The sequence below is a fragment of the Megascapheus bottae genome, chromosome 17, assembly GCF_031878675.1.
Source record: "Megascapheus bottae isolate mThoBot1 chromosome 17, mThoBot2.hap1, whole genome shotgun sequence".
NCBI lineage: Eukaryota > Metazoa > Chordata > Mammalia > Rodentia > Geomyidae > Megascapheus > Megascapheus bottae.
In genome coordinates, this window is record NC_143525.1 from 28,778,788 (window position 1) to 28,802,227 (window position 23,440).

The window sequence follows — 23,440 nt, forward strand, 5'->3', positions numbered from 1 at the left end:
TTAATATTTCCTAGTCTTTCCTGCTCCCTCAGGTCTTCCTCATCTGCCTAGCAAGATTACCAGCACTTCTTTCCTGATTCTCTTCCAAACAAAGTAGATTGCTGTGTGAAGCCTGTCTTATAACTTGAGAGCAGGGGCCTTACAGTGAAAGGCTGTCCCAAGTGGTCTTATTTCACACATGCAATTTTCCACAGTAAGTTTTGGGCAGTCCTTTCCAACAGAAAATCAGATGCAGCTCCAATTTGTGTCCTGTGTACTAATTAGAACCTGCAGGGACCTCTCTCACATGTTTCTTGCTACTTTCTGTTTCATAGCTATTTTACATTGAGACTATCATATTTATTTTTGTAGGTAGAGATGATGAGCTTGATGCAAACACAAACATAGGAACCTTAAGGAGAAGTATGTGTCTTGCTTGCCATTCTTGGTTTTGTGCTCTAATCAGCATGTTCTTGATCTCAAAAGATTTGTTTTGTGAATGACCCGAGGCCCCAGCACAAGTACAACAAACTTTACACCGTAGAATACTTGAGCAATATGGTTGGAGGGAGGAAAACTCTATATAATAACCAGCCCATTGACTTCTTGAAAAAAATGGTTGCTGCTTCCATCAAAGATGGAGAGGTTAGTATTGTTTTTGTTTCTCGTACTGGGGTTAAAATAGCGGTTTTCACTTTTTTTGGTATAATATGAAGATAGACTTTATGCTGACTTCCTCTTTGCTCTATCTGTAGGCTGTGTGGTTTGGCTGTGATGTTGGAAAACACTTCAATGGCAAGCTGGGACTCAGTGACATGAATGTGTGAGTGCAAGAAACTGAAAATGGAAACGTCATTTGTGAGTTGTTAGTGTTGGAAGTTCTCTTGGGCCATAATGTCTCTGCTGAGGTTCATCCCAAGATTAAAGTTGGCCTAAGAGTGGTTCTCTTTCTTTATAGCCCGTGGGGTTTGAGGTCTCATAGCAAAAACTTCACATATGTGATTACCCTAGTCAGGAATTTAAGATCATACTTAAGCAGAAATCATGGGTGTTCCCAAAAAACCCTAAAAATACAACTGATTCCAACTGATTCCCATATAAATCTGCTCAGTGCCCTTCGGAAGGTAATGAAAGGCATTTTAGACCTTGTGTTTGAACCATCTTAAACTGCTCATGTTGATGTCTTAAATATTTTGTCTTTGTAATAAAGAGGACTAGTATATTGGCATACCTTAAAACTTTCTCCTATTCTTTTTTTTTTGCCAGTCCTGAGCTTGAGCTCAGGGCCTGAGCACTGTCCTTGGACTTTCTCAAGGCTAGAGTTCTACCACTTGAGCCTCAGCACTACTTCCAGCTTTTTTCTATGTATGTGGTACCAAGGAATCAAACCCGGGTCATCGTGCATGCTAGGCAAGCACTCTACCACTAGGCCAAACTCCCGGTCCCTATTCTTTCACGATACTGAAGATCTATTTACAAACTAAGCCATACAATATTCTTTGACTGTTAAAATATACTATTTTAGATTTATTTATTGTTAATGGTAAGAAATTGTGTAAATACCTTTAAAAAAATGGTACAAGGATTTAGACTCAGGCACTGTACTACTTGAGCCATACACCAGCCCATTATAGTTATTTTTCATATACAATTTGGAGTTTTTGCTTAGACTGGCCTTGTCCTAAATGTCTTATTCATGCCTCCTGCATTGCTTGAGATGGGTCTACCAACATTTTACTTGCCCTTTCCACATCTGGGAATCCTCCCAGTGTCTGCCTTTTTTTTTTTCCTGCCCAGTCCTGGGGCTTGAACTCAGGGCCTAAGCACTGTCCTTGGGCTTTCTCAAGGCTAGCACTACTGCCACTTGAGCCACAGCACTACTTCTGTTATTTTTCTGTATGTGGAACCCCAGAAATCCTGCATGCTAGGCAAGCGCTCTACCACCAGGCTACAGTGTCTGCTTTCTGAGTAACTGCAATTACAGGGTGAGCCATTGCCTTCGTATTTTAATTTTTTTTTTCAGTTATGAGACTTGAACTCAGGATCTTGGCACTATCCCTGAGCCTCTTTGTGCTCAAGGCTAGCACTCTATACCACTTTTAGCCACAGTGAGTGGTTAATTGGAGGTAAGAGTCACAGGGACTTTTCTGCCCTGGGCTGGCTTCAAACTGAGATCCTTAGATCTCAACCTCCTGAAGCTAGGATTACAGACATAAGCCTTGGGCACCTGTTATATTTTAATTTTTTTATAATAATTTGATTTTTTAATATACATAGTTACGCTGTATTTCATCTTTCTTGATTTTTTTTTTTTTTTTTTTTTGCCAGTCCTGGGCTTGAGCTCAGGGCCTGAGCCCTGTCCTTGGACTTTCTCAAGGCTAGAGCTCTACCACTCGAGCCTCAGCACCACTTCCGGCTTTTTTCTATGTATGTGGTACTGAGGAATCGAACCTGGGTCTTCATGCATGCTAGGCAAGCACTTTAACCACTAGGCCAAACTCCCGGCCCTTTCTTGATTTTTTTTTTTTTTTTTGCCAGTCTTGGGCTTGCGCTCAGGACTTTCTCGAGGATAGAGCTCTACCACTTGAGCCTCAGCACCACTTCTGGCTTTTTTCTATGTAGGTGGTACCAAGGAATCAAACCCGGGTCTTCATGCATGCTAGGCAAGCACTCTACTACTAGGCCAAACTCCCAGCCCTTTTTTTTTTCCTTTTTTTTTTTTTTTTTTTTTTTGCCAGTCCTGCGCTTGAGCTCAGGGCCTGAGCACTGTCCTTGGACTTTCTCAAGGCTAGAGCTCTACCGCTTGAGCCTCAGCACCACTTCTGGCTTTTTTCTATGTATGTGGTACCAAGGAATCGAACCCGGGTCTTCATGCATGCTAGGCAAGCACTTTAACCACTAGGCCAAACTCCCGGCCCCCTTCTTTTTCCTTTTTTGAGACAGAGTCTTACTATGATGTGGTATAGGCTGGCCTGGAACTAGCCAAGTAGCTCAGGCTATCTTGAGCTCCTGCCTTTGCCTTTAGGTACTACGATTATGGAGATGCATGACCATGCTCAGATCTGAGTAAATACCTTGATTAAAAACAACAACAACAACAAAAACCGCTTGTAAAGAGAGAATTAGTGACTTAATTTTTAAAATAATATCCAATATTTGTGGCATTGTGTATTTAAATTTCATAATTAGCAGTTCAAATGAGTTCAGAAACCATTTTGTAAAAGTTACCTCAAAGGCTTTTTTCATCTTTTTAAAATTTTCCTAGTAGCTGGGCACGGATGGCTCATGCTTATAATACTAGCTGTTCTGGATGCTGAGCTCTGAGGATCAAGATCATGGACAGCCACAGCAAGAAAAGTCTATGAGTCTCTGAACTTCTAACTAAACAGCAAAACCTGGAAACAGAGACATGGCTTAAGTGGTCGAGCGCCAACCTTAAGTGAAAGAGCTGAGGGAGAACATGAGGCTCTGATGAGTTCAGGTTTAAACAAATAAAAATGGAAATTAAAGCTTTCTTGCCAAAATAATACTGGAAACTGGTCTTGTCAACATTTGATGGAGTAATTACTGTTTAGTCATTTCACATTTTTTTTCTAATTTTGTGACACATAGAGACGGAGTTAAGTTGTGTGCCATATTCTCTAAAGAGCCGCAGCTAGAGAGCTCTCACTATCTGCAGCTGCTGAGCCTCTGCAGTTTCCTCTGGGCTCCTTTTGTAGTCAAGCTATGGTTGTCCTCCCTTTTATTTTGTGCTGTCATTCTTTTTACAGCTATGACCATGAGTTAGTGTTTGGTGTCTCCATGAAGAACATGAATAAGGCTGAGAGGTTGGCTTTTGGTGAGTCACTTATGACCCACGCCATGACCTTCACTGCTTTCTCAGAGAAGGTAGGACCCACAATATGCCTGCTGCCCTGTTCACACAGATGGATCCACAGTTTTCTGCACTGTTTAGCAGAGCTACATTCATTGTGTATTGTATGATTTCTCTTGAAAGTTAGCTTTCATATAAGACGTTGTACCGATGCCACTTGGGGTTTGGCTGCATGCTCAGGGTAATCAAAATAGGAAATTTCATGGGTCAAGAAGGTAACTTAGTGGTAGAGTGCTTGCTTAGCATGCATGAAGCCCTTGGTTCGATTCCTTAGTACCACATATACAGAAAAAGCAGCCAGAAGTGGCACTGTGGCCCAAGTGGTAGAGTGCTAGCCTTGAGCAAAAAGAAGCTTAAGAATTTAGTGCTCAGGCCCTGAGTTTGAGCCCCAGAACTGACAAAAAGGAAATTTCCATGAATAGCACAATTTGGATCAGCAAGAAGAGAAGTAAGGAGTAACTGCTTCTCTATAACTTCAGAAGGTCTTAGTGTAAAGAGAGATCTGCAAAGGAACTTAGAAAATAATTATAATTGCACAAAGAATTTAAAATGTGCCTGTAAAACATTCATGTCCCGATGAACTATGTTCAGATTTATCCTACCTTTCGTTTGTCTTTCAGAAGCTTCTGTAGCAAAATGTAAATAACAGTAATTCGTGACCTCCAAGCTTATTGCTGTATATATGCATAGCTGTAGGAAGTTGGATGTGAAGTATTTTGCACTTGCTATGAACTATTATGCATAGAACAAGCACTATTTCTAGGGCTCACTGTTGGAAACAATAGCTGAAAACTCATCTTTCAGAAATAAGCTTCCTCATTTCTAAGCTATAGAATGGGTAGCCTAGTCTTTGTTCGGGACTGTAATGAAAAAAAAATAAAATAAAAAACAAAAAAAACTTGGAACTACTTTAATTTTTTTTTTTTTTTGGCCAGTCCTGGGCTTGAGCTCAAGGTTTGAGCTCAGGGCCTGAGCATTGTCCTTGGACTTTCTCAAGGCTAGAGCTCTGCCACTTGAGCCTCACCACTTCTGATTTTTTTCTATGTATGTGGTACCAAGGAATTGAACCCCGGTCTTTGTGCATGCTAGGCAAGCACTCTACCACTAGGCCAAACTCCTGGCCCCATTACTTTAATTCTTTACTTGTGCAGACAAGTAAATATATTCTCTTTCTAGCTTAATTAGTTGAAAGAAAATTACAGAAAATTGAAGGTTATTTTACAAAGTAGCTTGATAGAGAATTTCTTTTTCCTATCATGCACAGTAGACTTATAGTCATAAAATAATTTATAAGGTGGGCACTAGCACCTGTAATCCTAGCTACTACGGAGGCTGAGATTTGAAGATTATGCTTTGAAGCTAACTGTGGCAGGAAAGTCTGTAAGACTCTTACCTCCAGTTAACCACCCAAAAACCAGAGTGGAGCTACGGCTCAAATAGTAGAGTGCTAGCCTTAAAAGAAAAAAACTAAGGGACAATGCTGACAAATACAAGCACAAAAACAACTGACAAATGAAATTTTAAAACTATTAATTTTAGATTTTGTTTATAATTAAACTGTGAGAATGTATAGCTTATTATATATTTTAATATAGGTTAGTGTCTGAAACTTGTGGGTTGGCTTGCTGGCTTAATTATGGAGATTGATATTACTGTAATTGAAGAATATCACTAAGAGTAGAGTGTTCAGGTTAGCAAAACCAAAGGAAGCCAAGTCCCACATGGATAAGACTCTTCATGAAGTGAGACACAAGTGGGAGCTGACAGGTGAATTCATGAGGAGATGATACAAGGGTCAGTACTTACCTCATGCTACAAAGATTTAAATTGTTTTGACATCAACAAATGCCCTGAGTAGACATAAGAGAAAAAAAACCTTTGTTCAAAAGGAGGCTTTTGTCCTGTCTGTCATTATAATAAATTTTAAATGAAGTTTGTCAGGTGAGGATTACTGTATACAGTATCACAGTTTCTTTAAAAATGTGAAAATTGAGCTAATTTTAATAATGAAGATAGAACTGGCTGATGTTTATGAAAATGGTCCTTTTATTTTTGCTTTGCTAGTCAATCTCTTTTGTGTTAAATTCAATATTTGTGTCACTGAATCAGTAAAAACACATTTGGAGAGTACTGTTACTTGGTTTCCCTGAATGGCAAATCAGACATATGATGACAATATTTTTGTTTTGTTTGCAAAAAGAACTCTTGATCTTATCCTTGGACTATTCCCAAAACAATGGAGATGCCTTTGAAGACTAACTTACAGTTAGTCTGTGACCTTCTTTCTAGTAATTATGCTAGAATGAGAACATATTTACTTGTCTGCACAAATAAAGAATTAAAGTAGTTCCAAGTCTTTTTTTCATTACAGTCCTGAGAACAGAGACTAAGCTACCCATTCTACAACTCAGAATCTAATTGATTAGAAATGAGAATCATTGACTTCAGATGGTTCATACTGCTTTCAGTAATTTAATAGACTTTTATTTCCCTTACCATTGTCCAAGTAGCATTTTTACATATCTATTTTCTGTGTAGAGCAGACTATAAACCCACTTACATTCAGGTATTCCTGTGGCGATAGTAGGAAGTATATGGCCCTGATCATTTACATCCTGGCCATAGAGCAGGCTGTTGGGTGGCTGCAGAAGAGCTAAAAATTATGTGACACATAGACAGGAGGATTCTAGTTTTAGATGTCCATCTACTTCCTTATAGGATGATCAGGATGGTGCTTTCCTGAAATGGAGAGTGGAGAATTCGTGGGGTGAAGACCATGGCCATAAAGGTGAGTTTAATGTTGAATTACTACCTCCAGGTAATTCGGATGGGCACTGCTCTGCTTCCCCGGGGGAGAGGCTGCTCTAATACAGAAGAATATCCAGTGTTTGTCCCATCGACTAAGCTATTCTATAGAGAAACAGAAGCATCTGGTTGGCCCTAGGGTTCCTATGCGCAGCATGGCATGCTTGAACCCCTACGTGGATTCAGACCAATTGGCATTGACTCTCCCAGGCTTTTAACCAATCCTTAGTTGATGGGAACATGGAGTATCCTTTGCCAAAATGCTTGTGATGCACCATTTTGTATATTTTCATGCGTTGTATAAGTGCTTTAGAAAGAAGCTTTCCCAATGGGAAAATAGATTAGCAAAAAAATTTTTCTTTGGGCTCTTTTTTCGATACTGGAGATTGGTTTGAGGTCCTTATACTTACAAGCAGGCACTTTGCCACTTGAGCCACACTTCAAGCTCCTTTTCATGTTGGTTATTTTCCAGATAGATCTTTTGGTTATGCTTCAGGTGGCCTGGGCTATGGCCCTCTTACACACTTTATCATGTTACTGGGATAAAAAGTAGATCCCATTGTACTCAGCCATTGGTTGAGATGGAGTCTTGGGAACTTCCGTGTCTAAGCTGGCCTTGAACCACAATCTCCCATCCTCTACTTACCCCAAATAGTTAAAATTAGAAGCTTGAGCCAGGATATTTATCTCTTCAGGAATTTAAGATTCCTTGGAAGTTGGGAGACCTAAAGAGAAAAACTGGCACTTCAGTTGCCATTTAGAACTTTTTTGTATTAGCCAGTCCAAATCTTGGCAGAAGTCATAAATAAGTTATAATAAGTTATAATGAGTAAGTTATAAATTGGCTAAGGCTGATTTGCTGGTGGCTCATGCCTATAATCCTGTCTACTCATGAGGCTGAGTTCTGAGGATAGTGGTTCAAAAGAAGGAAAGTCCAGGGCTGGGAATGTAGCTTAGTGGTAGAATGCTTGCCTAACATGCATGAAACCTTGGGTTTGATTCCTTAATACCACAAAAACAGAAAAGACCAGAAGTAGTGCTGTAGCTCAAGTGGTAGAGTGCCAACTTTGGGCACAAAGAGGCTCAGGGACAGAGTCCAGGCCCCAAGTTCAAGCCACAGGACTGGCAGGGAGAGGGGGGAAGTCTGGTAAAAATGCTCTAAAGTTTCTTAAACTAAGTAGAAGACTAAGAAGACGTAGGAAAACTAGAAAAATAAGATTCACTAGAAAACTAATCTTGAGCATACATCTCACCCAGTAGGAATTAGCAGACTTTTTTTTTTTTTTGTGGGTCATGGGGCTTGAACTCAGCCTGGGCGATATCCCTGAGCTCTTCAGCTTAAGGCTACCATTCTACCCTTGAGGCAAGCCCCACTTCACTTTTCTAGGAGTTAACTGGAGATAAGAGTCTCAGGTCCTTTTGTGCCTGGGCTGGCTTTGAACCTTGATCTTCAGATCTCAGCCTCCTGAGTAGTAGGATTATAGGCATGAACCACTGCACTGGCTAAGCAGACATTTTCAAGAGAGAAAGAGAAGGAAAGGAGATTTTTAGTAGATCTTTCCATTTGTTCATTTATCCATCCACCATCCATCTCATTTGTCTGTCTATTTTGATTCTGAGGATTGAACTCAAGGCTTCTTGTTTGCCAGATAAGCCCTCTACCACTGCAGTTGTGCCTTAATGTTTACAATCGTGATTTTTTTTTTTCTAAGCACATTCCTGTGTGAACCCTGGGTATTCCAAGAGCAAAAACAGGAAGTGGGATTATATGGTGTGGAAGCTTGGAGTAATCAGATAGAGCTTGTCAGAGGCTAAAAAGAGCCTATTAACCTGAGCTTGGGACTTGACAGGATTTTGTTTTGCTGATTGAACAGCTGCATGTGATACCTCAAATCTCAAATGTTGAGTCCATCATTCCAAATCTTTTCTTCTCCACAGGAAAATAATTATTGGTAGATTTTGGCTAACTATCCCCAGGAGCTGCTGTGAAACTCAGCAGCTCAGTGCTTAAACAAATATAAATGATATTAGTGTACTCTTTGCAACATTAGGAAATTGCATGTCACCTTTCTGTGATTTCTCTAATTGTTTTGTGGTTGTTAAAGATTAAAAATAACTCAGAGTGGGGCAGCTCACGCCTGTAATCCTAGCTACTCAGGAGGCTGAGATGTGAAGATCAAGGTTCAAAGCCAGCCTGGGCACAAAAGGACTTGAGACTCTTTATCTCCAGTTAACCTCTAGAAAATGGGAAATGGGGCTTGGCTCAAGAGTAGGGTAGTAGCCTTGAGCTGAAGAGCTCAGGGACAGTACCCAGGCGAGTTCAAGCCCCATGACCCACAAAAAAAGAAAGACAGACAGACAGACAGACCTCAGAGCTTAGTTAAATCTATAAATTGGTGGTGGTTAAGAAATGATGGTCTATCTGAAATTAGAAAGCCATAGATAACTGGCTAAAGTTACTTCAGATAAATGCCTGTTACTCCTATTTCTTCTCTGGGCTAATTTGGTTCTTGTGATTGGGGTTATTATTGTATATATTAGTCATCATATAGGTTAGACTGAAGTTATGGCTTGTCTAGACCTGGCTGGACTATTGGTTTGCAGATAGATAGATATTGAGTCTCCTCTTCCCCCCCCCCCGCCCCCGGCCCATTTCTAGTAGTCACTGGGTTTTAGTAGTGATATTCATTTAAGAGACTATAAACTGGGGCCAGGAGTTCAGCCTAGTGGTAGAGTGCTTGCCTAGCATGCATGAAGACCAAGGTTCAATTCCTTAGTACCACATACATTGAAAAAAGCCAGAAGTGGTGCTGAGGCTCAAGTGGTAGAGCTCTGGCCTTGAGAAAGTCCAAGGACAGTGCTCAGGCCCTGAGCTCAAGCCCAGGACTAGAAAAAACAGACAGACAGACAGACTGACTATAAACGGCTAAGTGCTAGTGACTTATCTTTATAATCCTACTTAGATGGCTGAGATGCAGAATGTCACTTTCAAAGCCAGCCTAGGCAGAAAAGTCTGTGAGAGTCATCTCCCAGATAACCAGCAAAAAGCTAAGGTGTCTTTATGGCTTAAGTGGTAGAGCACCAGCTGAACAAGCAAGCCCAACCAAAAGCTAGTTCCTAAGTCAGACCCTGGAAAGAGGTATAGGAATAAGGGAGGGGAAATTAAACACAAATAAAGCAAAGAAAATATTTTGTGTATGATATAGTGTGTTACTGTTTTTATTAACCTGTATTTCAGGCCATTTTGTTAATTGCTAATTCTTTCCCATCTCTGCTGTACCTCTTCACACCTGTGCAAGGCACAGGTTGTTTCTCCTAGTCATTCCATTGTTGCGTTAAGAGAACTGAGAACTGGAGTCCTATAATTTGCCTGTAATAATTCTTTATAAAATCTGCAGGTATTTAGTAAAGCTTAAATTATTTTGTTGTTCTCAAATAACTTAAATGCCCGAGATTATACAGAGTAACACATTTCAGTAGAGAGCCAAGAGAAAAAAAAATACTGAACTGTAAATGGGTAAGGAATAGTTCATTTAAAGCCGAAGTAAATTATTCTTCTGTGTTTCTTGGTAATGTTCTTTCTAACTTAACAGGAAGGAAGGAAAGAAAACAAGATCTAATTTTATTGGCACACTTGGTCTGACCTTCAGAGAGTACTTAGTGTGTTGTTTTGCTGGTGGCCTGTGTTTATGGCAGCAAGCCCCACCAGTCTATCTTCCACATGGCATTGGTTGGCATGGCTGAGGCGGGATCACTGTGCTCTCTCAGGAGTCGTAACAATTTAGCAGCGGATTTTGTTTCTGTAGATAACATTGTTAACAGTTTGCTACTATTCTCTTTGGGATTTCTGCCTGTTAAGATTGATGTTGCTTTAAAAAAAAAAAAAAAGATAATATAAGTCGTAGGTAAACAGCAAAGCTCCCTAAGCAGTCTGCCTTGCCTTCTGCTGACTTCTGTCTTCGGCATTCCCTCTTGGTCATGTTCATAGCCTTTCTTGTCCAGACACTGTTAGGTAAGTCAGACAGACTATTTTACAAGATAGATTCCTTCTAATCAGAAGAGACAAAGAGGAATTAATACTTGCCTTGTTAATCTAATAGGATTGCTTCTGTTGGTGAATTCAAGCATTCATAATCATCTGGACTGGAAATTGAATGCATACTGAGCTTATAATGTTGTTCTCCAACTCTGCTTTTTGAAATATCCCTTGTTTATAGATTTATGTCAGAAAATTCATAAGGAAATGAACCTTGAGATTTGTTACATTATCTTTCCCTTTAAGTTGATATTGTGGGCTGAGAGTGTAGGCCACACCCCCTAGCATGCATGAAGCCCTAGGTTCAATTCCCTGGAACCACATACACAGAAAAAAGCCAGAAGTGGTACTGTGGATCAAGTGGCACAGTGATAACCTTGAGCAAAAAGTGTCCACGGACAGTGCTCAGGCCCTGACTTCAAGCCCCAGGACTGGCTAAATAGCTAAAAAAAATAAAATGTGTGTTTGAGCTGGGTACCAGTGTCTCATGTTTATAATCCTAGCTACTCAGGAGGCTGAGATCTGAGGGTCACAGTTTAAAGCCAGCCTGGGCAGGAAAGTCCATTGGGACAGTTAGACAATAAACTATTCAGACAAGCTAGAAGTGGCACTGTAGATCAAGTGGAGCACCAGCCTTGAGCAGAAGAAGAAAGAACTTCAGGGACAGAGTCTAGACCCAGAGTTCAAGCCCTAGAACTGGCCAAATAAAAAGAAAGAGCCAGGCTGAGGTGGCTTATGCCTGTAATCCTAGCTACTCAAGAAGCTGAGATCTGGGGATCAAGATTCAAAGTCAGCCTGGACAGTACAGGACCTGAGACTCTTTTCTCCAGTTAGCCTCTAGAAAATGGGAAGTGGGGCTTGGCTCAAGGGTAGGGCCGTAAGCCTTGAGCTGAAGAGCTCAGGGACAGTGCCCAGGCTGAGGTCAAGCCCCATGACCCGCAAGAAAAGAAGAAGGAGGAAGGGGGTGGGGGCGGGGGGCAGGGAGAAGGGAGTGGGGAAGGGAAGGGAAAAAGGAAAAACAAATGTGTTTGTGGATGGAACTAGGATTCAAACTTAGGGCCTGGGTTCTATCCTTGAGCATTTCTGTGAAGGGCTAGTGTTCTACCACTGAGCCCCAGCTTCACTTTCAGCATTTTGATGGTTAATTAAACAAAAGTCTCTCAGACGTTCCTGCCCTTATTGGCTTCAAACTTCTGATTCTCAGATCCCAACCTCCATAAGTAGTTAGGATTACAGATATGAGACACTGGCATCCATTAGTATTTAAGAATTGTAATGACTGGGAATGTGGCTCAGTGGTAGAGTATTTACCTAGCATGCATGAAGCCTTGGGTTCACTTTCTCAGTACCACAAAAACAGAAAAAGCGAGAAGTGACCCTGTGGCTTAAGTGGTAGAGAACTAGCCTTGAGCAAAAGCAGCTCAGGAACAGTGCCCAGCCCCAGTTCAAGCCCCAGTGCCAGAAGGGGGAGCAGGGAGGAAAAAAAAAAGAGTTTAAAGTGACAAGAAATTACCTTTGGTTTCTCTCAATTAGGAACTCATCTGAGAAAAGCATTTAAGCCTTAAGCCAAAGTAATTTGCACTTGTGTCTAATATTGAGCCAGAATTATTATTAGGATTAATGGGGTCGATTGTGGGGCTTGAACCCTGGGCCTGAAGTGCTATCCCTGAGTTCTTTTGCTCAAGGCTATCACTCTATCACTTGAGCCACAGTCCCACTTCCTTGAGCCTGAATTATAACCAGGAAGTCTGATATCGGAGCAAGTTTCCTTACCTGCTGAATTGTTTTCTCTTAGCTTCTCTCCTCTATACATTGCCCATTCTTGGAAATAATAAGTCAGTTCATGATCACTGGTAATCAGAAACAGTGAAGAGGCATAAAACTTTATGAAAGGTCTAATGTCAGGCTCTAGAGCACTGGTTGGGGGCTGGGAATCTGGACATAGGGCAAGCAGCCTTTTGTAAAGGTTTGTGCCAACCTAACAAGATTTTTGGTTTTTCTTAAATCTTTTCACAACTTCAGATATATTCCAAATAAACAAGGTTCTAAAGAAATTCCCTTGCATACAACGTGCTAACATTCTTTATAGCATATATCAGAGTAGTGTTGATAGTCAGTAAATTAAATTCCAGGTTTCTCTCTCTCTCTCTTTTTTTTTTTTTTAACAGTCCTGGGACTTGAGCTCAGGGCCTGTGTGCTGTCCTTGAGCTTTCTCAAGACCATCGCTCTACCACTTGAGCCACAACACCACTTCCAGCTTTTTCTGTATATGTGGTACCAAAGAATCAAACCCAGGTCTTCATACATGCTAGGCTAGCACTCTTTCCACTAGACCACACTCATAGCCCCAGATTGGTCTCTTTAATAACCAGTCTGAATACGGAACTTATTCTTTTGTTATTTGTTCACTAGTCCTGAGATTGTATTCCTGCTGTAAGCCAGGTACAACACAGCTCTGAGTGTAGAATTATCAAAATGTTTTCAGTGCTGTTCAGGCTACTTCTCAGTAAATGCTAAGTAACACAATTCTTACATAAGGGTGAGATGACATTTTTCTAATGAGAACTCTCATTTTCATTTTGAACAAAGGTGAGTTTTTGTTTCGCAAATTGCTTTTACATCTTTCAGGTACCTGAACTTTTGAAATTATGATTTGTAATTATCTGTTTTTGGTTGTGGGGCTTGAAGTTGGGATCTAGGCATTACCTGAACTTTTTCACTCAAGGCTAACGCTCTATGACTTTGAACCACAGCACCACTTCCAATATTCTGGTGGTTAATTGGAGATGAAACTTAGGGACTTTGCTGCCTAGACAGGCTTCAGACCATGATCCTCAGATCTTAGCTTCTTGAGTAGCTGTGATTACAGACATGAGCCACAGTGCCTGGCTTGAACTTATTTTTAACTCCTATTTTTCATCTTTTCTCACAAACGAGTCTGCCTGTTCCTGATTTAATTTTAGTAAAATTTCTAGACTTCCCCTGTTACAGGTCTGAGAATGAGCCCACCATCAAGAGTTTAGGATTTGAAAAGGTTCATTAAGGTGTTGCAGAATCTGGCCTGCCAGGGACACAGAGCAGACTCAAGCTAACACTGTGACCCTGAACCGAGGTGCAAATTGGGCTTCTAAGGGTAAAGCTACAACTCAGTCTTGAATGGGGTTGAGTGGTAGCGTTCAATTAACATAACATTAGCTCTTTTGAAACAAAGGACTTGAACAACAGAACTTAAACATTGCTTAGCAAGAGGTCAGGGGCTTTTACACTGGTAGTCACACATTACTCCACAGGAGGTCAGGGGACATTCTTCTGAAATTGGGGTCTGGGGTTGAGTTCAAAGAAAAACTGCAGTTTTATTGCATTCCTTAGTTCCCTAGTAAGGGTCAAATTCCAGACTCAGTTTCCCAACTTAGTCTAGGGGCTTTCTATTCGAAGGGACCCTTACATCTCCTACAACAAAAAACTTTTGGTGAAATTGGTTAGAAACATTTGGGCACGTTAAACTATTAATTTGGAAAGAAACTCTGGCCACTTGAGAAAAGCCAGCATTCAAGTGCCTCACCAGCTAGTGTGCGTTGGCACAAAACTCACCACATTCTCTCTGTGGCTTTGTGTTGTAGTAGCAATTATAGAGTCAGGTAGTTTAACACTGTAGTTTCGTGTTTCTCCATCAGTAATAGTTACTCCTTCTGGGAGCCCATAGATGGTCTCACTGTGGCTGTCAAGTGATATGCTGTGTGAAAGCATTCAGACTGGATGCTGTTATACAGGTTTAAGAAGTTCAGTCCTTTCCTGTCAGAGATGCTCGGGATGATCTGTTAGATACATCTCGCATCGGAAGCATGCAGTTTGCTAATGTGTGTGCAGTGTGTGCATTTATTTCTACCCTCAGTTTCAAAGTGTAGACAATAGTCTAGGAACAGTGCTATGCCTGTACTGATACGAAGAAATGGAAACATACTGAGAGGTTTTCACTTCCTCGGGTTAGGCAGGATCAGAGATAGAGCTAGAATTAAGATCTCACAGCTTCCCTAAAAGCACAAGTGACTTACAAAGGACAATTTATCCGTGGATCTTACAAAGGACAATTTATCCATGGATCTGTTTGAGGCTTATTTCTGGATGTCTCATTCAAGTTATATAATTTACAGGCAATGTAATTGAGCATAAAGGAAGAGGTTTCTGATTCCTGGGAAGAGCAAGATACAAACCTGTTACATTACCCAGAGAGTTTTCATGTCTTTCCAGGCTTGGGGACAGTGTCACGCTGGATATCTGAGTTCTCTAGAAGGACTTTTAATTGCTCATCTCTGTTGACCAAGTAGCCCACAGGACTCATGCAAAAAAAAAAAAAAAGACATGAGAGTAGAATAGAGGAGGCATACAGTATCTAATTCCATAGGACTTCCTCAGGGTGTGACTGGAGAGGGCCACCATTGGGAGGGTGGGGACCCACTGTTGGGACTACTTGTGATGGTCAGGCATCAGTTTCAGGGAAAATTCTCAGCTGATATTGTTTTCTCGTGGTACTGGAGTTGGAACTGCAGGCCTCGTGCTTGCTAGGCAAGTGTAATATCGGTGAGCAATACCCCAGGCCTTTCTCATGTCTGATAGTTTTGTGTGCATTTCTCCTATAGAAGAATCTGTGAATCTGTGTTTTTGTTTTTTTTACCACATTTCCTCCAAGGAATGTTGCATTGGTTTAAGAAAGCTAGGGTTAAGCATAACATCTGGAGCCAAGACTGCCTGGGAATCTCTCCTGCTTTCTCACCTTGGCTATGCTGTTTCACTCATCTGAGCATAGCTTTTTTGCTTATAATACCCATAACAATTGCATCTGTGGGGCACACAAGAAGTACTCAAAATACCAGCTGTCCTTGCTTCTGTTCCTGATGCTTTAGGCTAATAAAAGCAAGAGGATCGAACACTCGGCTTCACATTGGGCTTCCCTCTTTCCCCATTGTTCCACTTCAGCTCTCAAGAATTCTGACAGATCTGGTCATGACCATTGTGCTGATCCACGGCTGCTGATGGATACCCACCGTGTAGTATGGGCTCAGTTTTGTAAGAGAAGGCAGTGGAGGTGAATAAACCTGGTGCTGAGCAGAAACCATTAGCAATACCATCAGCTCACATTTATTGATGGGATGCAGGGAACCATGCACAGGCCATGGTGAAAGGTATCTCTGACCCTCAGGAATTTGCACATAATCTGCTGGGACACAGGGAGGGATTTGAAGAGGGCTGTTAGGTGGCAGAAGTGGCACTCATGGTGTGCTCCTCAGACTGTAAGATAAAGGATAAATAGACTGAGAAAAGCGAAGAAGGGTTGATTTCTCCAAGAAGGAAGGCAGGTAGCTAGAAAGAAAAAACCAAGGAGAGCCCTTCATTGAGGAGACAGCCAAGAGCCATTGAAGGCAAAGTTCCCGGGAGGAGTGAGGGGTAGAGGAGGCTCCTCAGGCCAGAGGTCTCTGTGGGACACGGTACAGTGGCAGCGTAAGCAGAAGTGGTGTCAAGGGAAAAGGCTTCAGCTTGGGTTTCTGGTTTAGGAAAACTTTAGGAGGGGTGGTTAGTAAAATGGGGCAGGAAGTTGAAGCTGTGATGTGGAGGCTGCAAACCTCCATAACATAACAGCCTTGCGTACAGAATAACGAGGGCATGACAAGCAGGCAGATGATGAGTGCCTGTGAGGTCACCTTACCCTTCCACAGGGTGAGTCAGCTTTGATGCTTCCTGTCAGCACTGTGGGTAAGAAGAGGGGTGAGAAGAAGCCACCCAGGAGAATGATAGCTAGCACATGCAGGGTGCTTTGGACAAATCAGAGGAGTGAGGCCAAGAAATAATGTGGTCTGCCATTCATGGAGTTTATGAGTCCTAAAGAAAATAGTAGTTGTGATGGTTTGGGGTCAGAGGGAAATCATTGAGTTGCTTGGGAAAATAGATCCTTACATGGCACACATGTGTGCTTTTCCTCTCCTGGTCTATTTGTGCAATTGTGCACTAGGCTTACATGTCCCATCAGGGGAGGGAGACCCGAGCCCTGGGGTGAGCAGGAGTCTTCTAGGCTTCTTGGTTGCAGACACTTTCTAAGGGAGGATACACTTCTGCTCACTGAACTTGATTATGGTTTGATGGCTAAAAATAATACAAACCACATGGCTGGGAATGTGGCTTAGTGGAACAGTGCCCAGGCTCTAAGTTCAAGCCCCAAGACTGCAACAACAACAAAAAACCCACAAATCCAAACAACCCCTCTTCCTTACCAAATTTTCCATTCCATCATGTCCCATTTTCCCTGGTGTCATTACCAGGGAAACTGTACCTTCTGTAGCCTTTGTTTCTGAGAGGCCACCAGTAATATCCGGCTTTCTGAGCATCTCTTCTTTTATCAGCAGAAGTTCAGGAACATAAATGTGCCCTCACTCTGCAGTCAGACATTTTTATTTACTCTGGAGTGGGGAGCAGCCTCATCTCAGATCACTGTCCAAATGGCAGTCTCAACTACAAGTGTTTTAGTTCCCTTCCTCTTTTTTTTTTCTTTTAACATCCAGCCCATTCCTATTACCCAGTCTTCTAATTACAAGCACTAAGACCACATAGCATCTCTGGGTTCCTGACTGGTGTGAGGTTTGTGCAGTTCTAATCAGATCCCCGAGTTGGATTCCATGCTTCTGCCTGTTACTGAGGCGCGGAGCAGGTAGTTACCTGCTAGGTTCTGCCTACCTGCCAAGGCTTATTGAGCTCTGTTGGAAGAAGCTGAGCCCTGTGAAAGACCCAGTTTGGTGGTAAAGACATGTGTGCTTTGCTTTCTGGCCATAGGACTTTAGACAACTAAAGCCCACTCTGCCTGCCCAAAGTGTTTTGTTGTGCTTGAAATTAGAGCTCAGGGAGGCTATGTGATAATGCATTGTGAAGGGCTTTATTGTGTGATTTTTCCCCCCTTTTGTATGTATGTTTTCTAAAGCATAATTTTTTTTTCCTCCAGTCATGGGGCTTGACCTCTGGGCTTAGGCACTGTCCCTGAGCTGCTTTTGCTCAAGGCTAGTACCCTACCACTTGAGCCATGGTACTATCTGTAGCTTTTTATGTCATTAATTGGAGATGAGAGTCATGGACTTTCTTGCCAGGGCTGGCTTTGAACCACAATCCTTAGATCTCAGCCTCCTGAGTAGCTAGGATTGCAGGTGTGAGCCACCTGCACCCCACTTGAAGTATAATTCTCTCAGTAGATAAAAAACATTACATTTTGCCAACATGAAAATACCAAAAGGTATGGTAAGAATAATATTGTTTCTATCTGTCAAGCTTCCATCCTTTCTTCTTTCAGTTACTAGTGCTATTCATTTCTGCTTCATCATTCTTTAAATTAAAAAAAGGAGTAGAGTTATGCATATAAATAATATTTACTTCTTTTCCTCTGCCAGCACTGGCAAAGCTTATGCCCTGCATTGCCTCTCCTCATTTAACAGCTCGACTTCCTAATAAGTGAACATAGTGACAAGAGATGTATTCATCTTCCATTGTCTGCATGTACCTACTAGTTTATTACCCAGTCCCCTTACCAACAGAACTTGGGTTGTTTCCAGTCTTTTGTTATTGCAAACAATATTGTAGTAAGTCAATATATGTACACTTTTAAGATGGGGTTGGCCCATTGTAAATGCTGGCTAAATATTAGCTTCTGCACATACATACATACTATGGATTCAAGAATGTTCTACCTGTAAGATGGCATTGCTCAGTGAAGAGAGCATATGTGTGGTTTTTCAGTATGACACATCCCATTCCACAGGGTTCTGTCATTTTGCATGTTTTCAACATATTGTATACTAATTTAAGGCAGTAGGACCAGTTGTACACTGAGTAGCTCACAAAAGTAAGTGACAAGCTGGACACTGGGTGGCACATGCCTGAAATCCTAACTGCTTCAGAGTTTGAGATTTGAGAATCCAGCAATTCAAAGTCTTTCTGGTTAGGAAAGTCCAGGAGATTCATATCTCTAACTACCTGAAAACAGAAGTGCTGTGACTCAAACTGATAAAGCACCAGCCCTGAGCAAAAGAACTTAGTTAGGTTCAGTACCTAGAACCCTGAGTCCAAGCCCCACGATCAACCCAAACAAAAACAAAAACACTGTTTCTTTGAGGGACTGCTCCCCTATTATTTTCCTCAGTGTATAAATAAGACATTAAAATTTCACTTTTTTTTTTTTTTTAAATGCCAGTTCTGGGCTTTAACTGAGGGCCTGGGTGCTATCCCTGAACATTTTTTGCTCAAAGCTAGTGTTGTACCACTTGAGCCTCAGCTCTACCTCCGGCTTTTTTGTGATAGTTAATCGAAGCTGAGAGTTTCATGGGCTTCCCTGCCACTGCTAGCTTTGAACCTGGACTTGGAGATTTCAGCCTTCTGAGTAGTTAGGTTTACAGGTGTGAGCCACCTCAGCTTCGCCTTGTTTTCTAATTATGTTTATACATTGATTTTCCTAAATATTCATCTTGAGATCTCATTTTTCTTTCTTCTCCTTCTGGCTTCTCTCTAGTGGCCAGGGAGCTTAGGGCCTGAGAGGGTGGCAGCCTTCCTCTAACCCTAACGGCTGCCAGTGTGCTGGCTGTGAGGCGCTCCGACCCTCCTCCACTGCACTCCTGAATTTCAGACACGCCGATCCCAATCTTCCCAGTCAAACTCCCAGACACCATGTCAACACTTACAGAGCCACAGTCCATTATCTGCTCGGGGTGCAATTACTTGGCAGCCACCTAGATTGTGAGTTTTTTGCGGGCCCCAAAGAACTCATATCCTGAAGAGAGACACTAATCAAGGCAGGGCCTCTTGGCAGGCACATGGAAAGAGTGGATTGCAATTGATAGGAGATTTAATTTGTGAGGACTTAATCTGATCTGCTTTTGGAACAAGATAGTATAGATATATTTATTGTCCATTTTCTCTAAGCCTTCTCTGAAGGCTCATTTGATTGCATGGTGATAGTATTGTTATAAGGACACAGACTTCATTACATGAGTCTGCCTCTGTCCACTCCCTGCCTCACTGCCCAGAGCTGTTCTGGGAAGCATTCACCATTGTGTTGTGATGAGGACTGAAACTCAGCTAGCTGTGGAGAAGAACAGTTTGGACTCCTGCTTGTTTACACCTCCTTTTGAAAAAGTGCAGCAAGAAATGATACTGGGGCCAGGAGTTTGGCCTAGTGGTAGAGTGCTTGCCTAGCATGCACCAAGACCCAGGTTCAATTCCTCAGTATCACATATATAGAAAAAGCTGGAAGTGGTGCTGTGGCTGTGGTAGAGCTCTAGCCTTGAGAAAGCCAGGGACACTACTCAGGCCCTGCGTTCAAGCCCCAGGACTGGGGGGGAAAAAAAAGAAGAAGAAGAAGAAATGATAACAATTATACTGGTTAGCCCTTCAGATGAGAAAGCTTTGGTAGCTAGAATTGCAGAACTGTCACTGGTATAGATGACAGTGAGGTCCTTAAGTGACTGACCCGAGCAAAGCCGGGGACAACCCTCACATAGGATAGACCAGCCCTGCCCTGTTCTCTCCTTCCTTTGTCCATCTTTGAAAGGAGCACTGGCATAGGAGGCACCAAGATGTGATCAGAGCCCTCTGGTACTGCTCACCCTGAGGTACTGAGATGGGGACTTGGGTCTCCTGCTGCATGCAAGGCAAGTGGCCCATCAGTGAGCTGTGTGCCTGGTCCTCTTGAACACTTGTCATGGCATTTTGTCACGAAGGCACATGTGTTGTCGTTAAGATGCGTTTTACCTCTGGTGTGCAAGTTGAGCATGGATGACTGCCCCGAAGCAGTTGTGTCTTCATGTTTTAAATTACATCCATTTTTAAGCCACATGTCTTACCATTTTGTTGCCTTTTAGTTATTTAAACTAGTCTTAACAGTAGCCATTTCCAAAGTGTGGGCTGCAAATCCCCAGACCCTGGTTTCTTCTTCACTAACCACATACCTGTATGAACAGACATTCTTTGTCTACTTCATGAAACAAATTATTTTTTTTGGAGAGTGTGTTCTCCCCTCCCAACCCCAAAAACATACTGTTTGTGGGTTGGGTGCCAGTGGTTCACACCTGTAATCCTAGCTACTCGGGAGGCTGAGATCCGAGGATCACGGTTTGAAGACAGCCTGGGTAGGAAAGTCTGTGACACTTATCTCCAAATTAACTACTCCCCAAAAGCCAGAAGTTGCCTAGCATACATGAAGCCCTGATTTCGATTCCTCAGTACCACGTAAAACAGAAAAGGCCAGAGTGGTGCTATGGCTCAAGTGGTAAAGTGCTAGCCTTGAGCACAGAGAGGCTCAGGAACCGTGCCCAAGCCCTGAGTTTAAACACACACAAATTTGTATTGATACTTATTCTAAAGCAAGTTGATTTTTAACTAGAAGAGGGTAGGCAGTACAAGGATTGAACTTAGGACCTTGTGCTTTACTGCTCTAGCCATGTTCTCAGCCCTTAGACTTTTAACCCCTTTTTTTTCTTTTGTGTGTGTGTGCTGAGCTCTTTTTTGCTCAAGGCTAGTGCTCTAACACTTTAGTAACAGCTCTACTTCCAGCTTTTTTTTAGTAGTTCATTGGAGTTGAATCTTGTGGACTTTTCCTGCCTGGACTGGCACCAGTACCCAGCAACCCTAATACCTAGTACCAATAGTTGTAACACACATAAGCAACCTTTGGAGTTTTTAATAACTGTAAGAGTATGAAGGGGTCTTGAGGACAAGCAATGTGTGGCTGGAGCAAAGGCAGGCCCTCTTGTGAAACACATGGGTGATTTCTCCTTTTCCCATGGTCTGGTGCAATAGGAACTACACAGCTCCCAGCCTCTGGTTTACACAAACTTTTTTTTGTCGGTTGTGGGACTTGAACTCGAGGCCTGGTTGTTGTCCCTGAACTCTTCAGCTCAAGGCTACCACCTTCTCCCATGAGCCACAGTGCCACTTCCAGTTTTCTGGAGGTTAATTGGAGATAAGTCTCACGGACTTTAGTGCCTGGGCTGGCTTTGCACCATGATCCTCAGATCTCAGCCTCCTGAGTATCTAGGATTGCAGGTGTGAGCCACTGCACCCAGCCACAAACTCAGAGAAGAGTGGCTAAGTGTCTGACATGTGGCACAATTTCTTCTACCAGAGGAATCCCTTTATCCTGGAGCCTTCCTGAGAAAGTTGGGAGAAAAGCGGTCTCTGACTCATACAGTAGCATCTGAAAATGTGTGGCTACCTGGGTGGGGGGGCACAGTCCCAGCTTAGCTGGTTGCTCTGGGAATACAACAAAGGAAGAGAGAACAGTGGTGATGCCAAGGGTGGGCAGAGTGACAGGAGCCAGCACCCAGGCCTGTTACCCCCTCAGGCAGCCACACATCTGCTGTGAGCTTGCTCCAGGTGACGTGAGTGCATCACGTAGCATTCTGAGCCTCATTGCTAAAAATAGAGCCATGTCTGTCCTGTGTTTTTCACAGAATTGCCCAGAAGCCTTGGATTAAATGGTATTATCAATGGGAAGCTGGCACACATGTACAGCTGCACCCTCACAAAGGACGCTCTGCTCTCTGGACTCACGAGGCCTCTGTTCTCTTCTTCAGGTTACCTGTGCATGACTGATGAGTGGTTCTCCGAGTTTGTCTATGAGGTGGTGGTGGACAGGAAGCACGTCCCTGAAGACGTGCTAGCTGTGCTGGAACAGGAGCCCATTGTCTTGCCAGCGTGGGACCCCATGGGGGCTTTGGCAGAGTGATACTGCCTCCAGTTCTCCCTCCTTCCCTGGGACCTGACGTAGCTGCCGAGGACAGATCCAGGGACTGAAGCCAAAGTGTCATGGTTGGCAGTGTGTTTCCACAAAACACAGTCAGACTCTTGGATTTCCAGTCTCCTCCAGGAACCTCTTCAGGGAAGAATGCTTTATGGTTGAACAAAATACTCAAAGGAAAAAAAGGGAAAGATCAGGTCATATTATCTACTCATCTCCAACAGCTCAGGATCTCTTAGCATTTTAATCAGATGTATTTGTTCTGTCAAGAAGGTCTTCGGTGTCTATTGTAATAAGACAGAAAGTGAACAATTGGGCATGGAGAGAAAATGGACTTCATGTTCTTTGTTCCTAGAGTAGTGTGGGAGAGGGTTGGCTAAGATTTAGCTCTCAAAAACTGCATGCTTCCTCACAGATTGCTGTCCTTCCTAGATGGCAGTCACTAAATTCAGTTTTTTGAAGGTGATTTCATGTGCCTCTGACAACTCAAGAATGGGAGGTTGATCAGGTCTGACATGATTCCTTCCTGTTGCTCTGAACTGTGGGGCACGGCTTTGCTTGCAGGTTAAGTAGAGGCTTAGAGAAAGTGGGTGAGAGCAAACCAAAACCTTATCACGGTCTCAGTTTTAATCATGGGGCTCTTGCCAAGTGGCTTAACCTCTGCCTCTACAGTGGGGTGGGGTGTGCAGGAAAAGGTGATATTCATTCTTTCTGACAACTAGATGGTGCTGAGAAGCTTTTGAATAAAACACTTTGCTAAATGAGAATGTCGGCTTATTTGATCTGTCTGAAAAGTGTTTAGCCACAGATGAGAACCCCAGCCAACCCACTGGCTGGGGTTCAGGTCTTCCCTGTTTTAGCTCTTCTGCAGGGCATCTAGTCCTTCCCAGCCTGTACTGGTCCTCACTGGCTTCTGGCAAGCACCTTCAGGCCCTAAAGCTCAGAGGACCTGGGCCCTGCCATTTCACCAGATTATTCCCAG

The 23,440-nt window shown here is 42.6% G+C and overlaps 1 protein-coding gene across 1 annotated transcript in view; it reads left to right on the forward strand.

Moving 5' to 3' along the window:
- The window catches only part of Blmh (bleomycin hydrolase), a 44,228-nt gene extending 21,003 nt beyond the window's left edge, over positions 1–23,225 (forward strand). The window contains exons 8-12 of the mRNA XM_090350510.1: positions 466–624; positions 735–802; positions 3,750–3,867; positions 6,572–6,641; positions 22,295–23,225. Coding sequence (XP_090206636.1) covers positions 466–624; positions 735–802; positions 3,750–3,867; positions 6,572–6,641; positions 22,295–22,446 — 567 coding nt within the window. The 3' untranslated portion in view covers positions 22,447–23,225. The remainder of the gene's footprint in view (positions 1–465; positions 625–734; positions 803–3,749; positions 3,868–6,571; positions 6,642–22,294) is intronic.
- Positions 23,226–23,440: the final 215 nt, after the last annotated feature.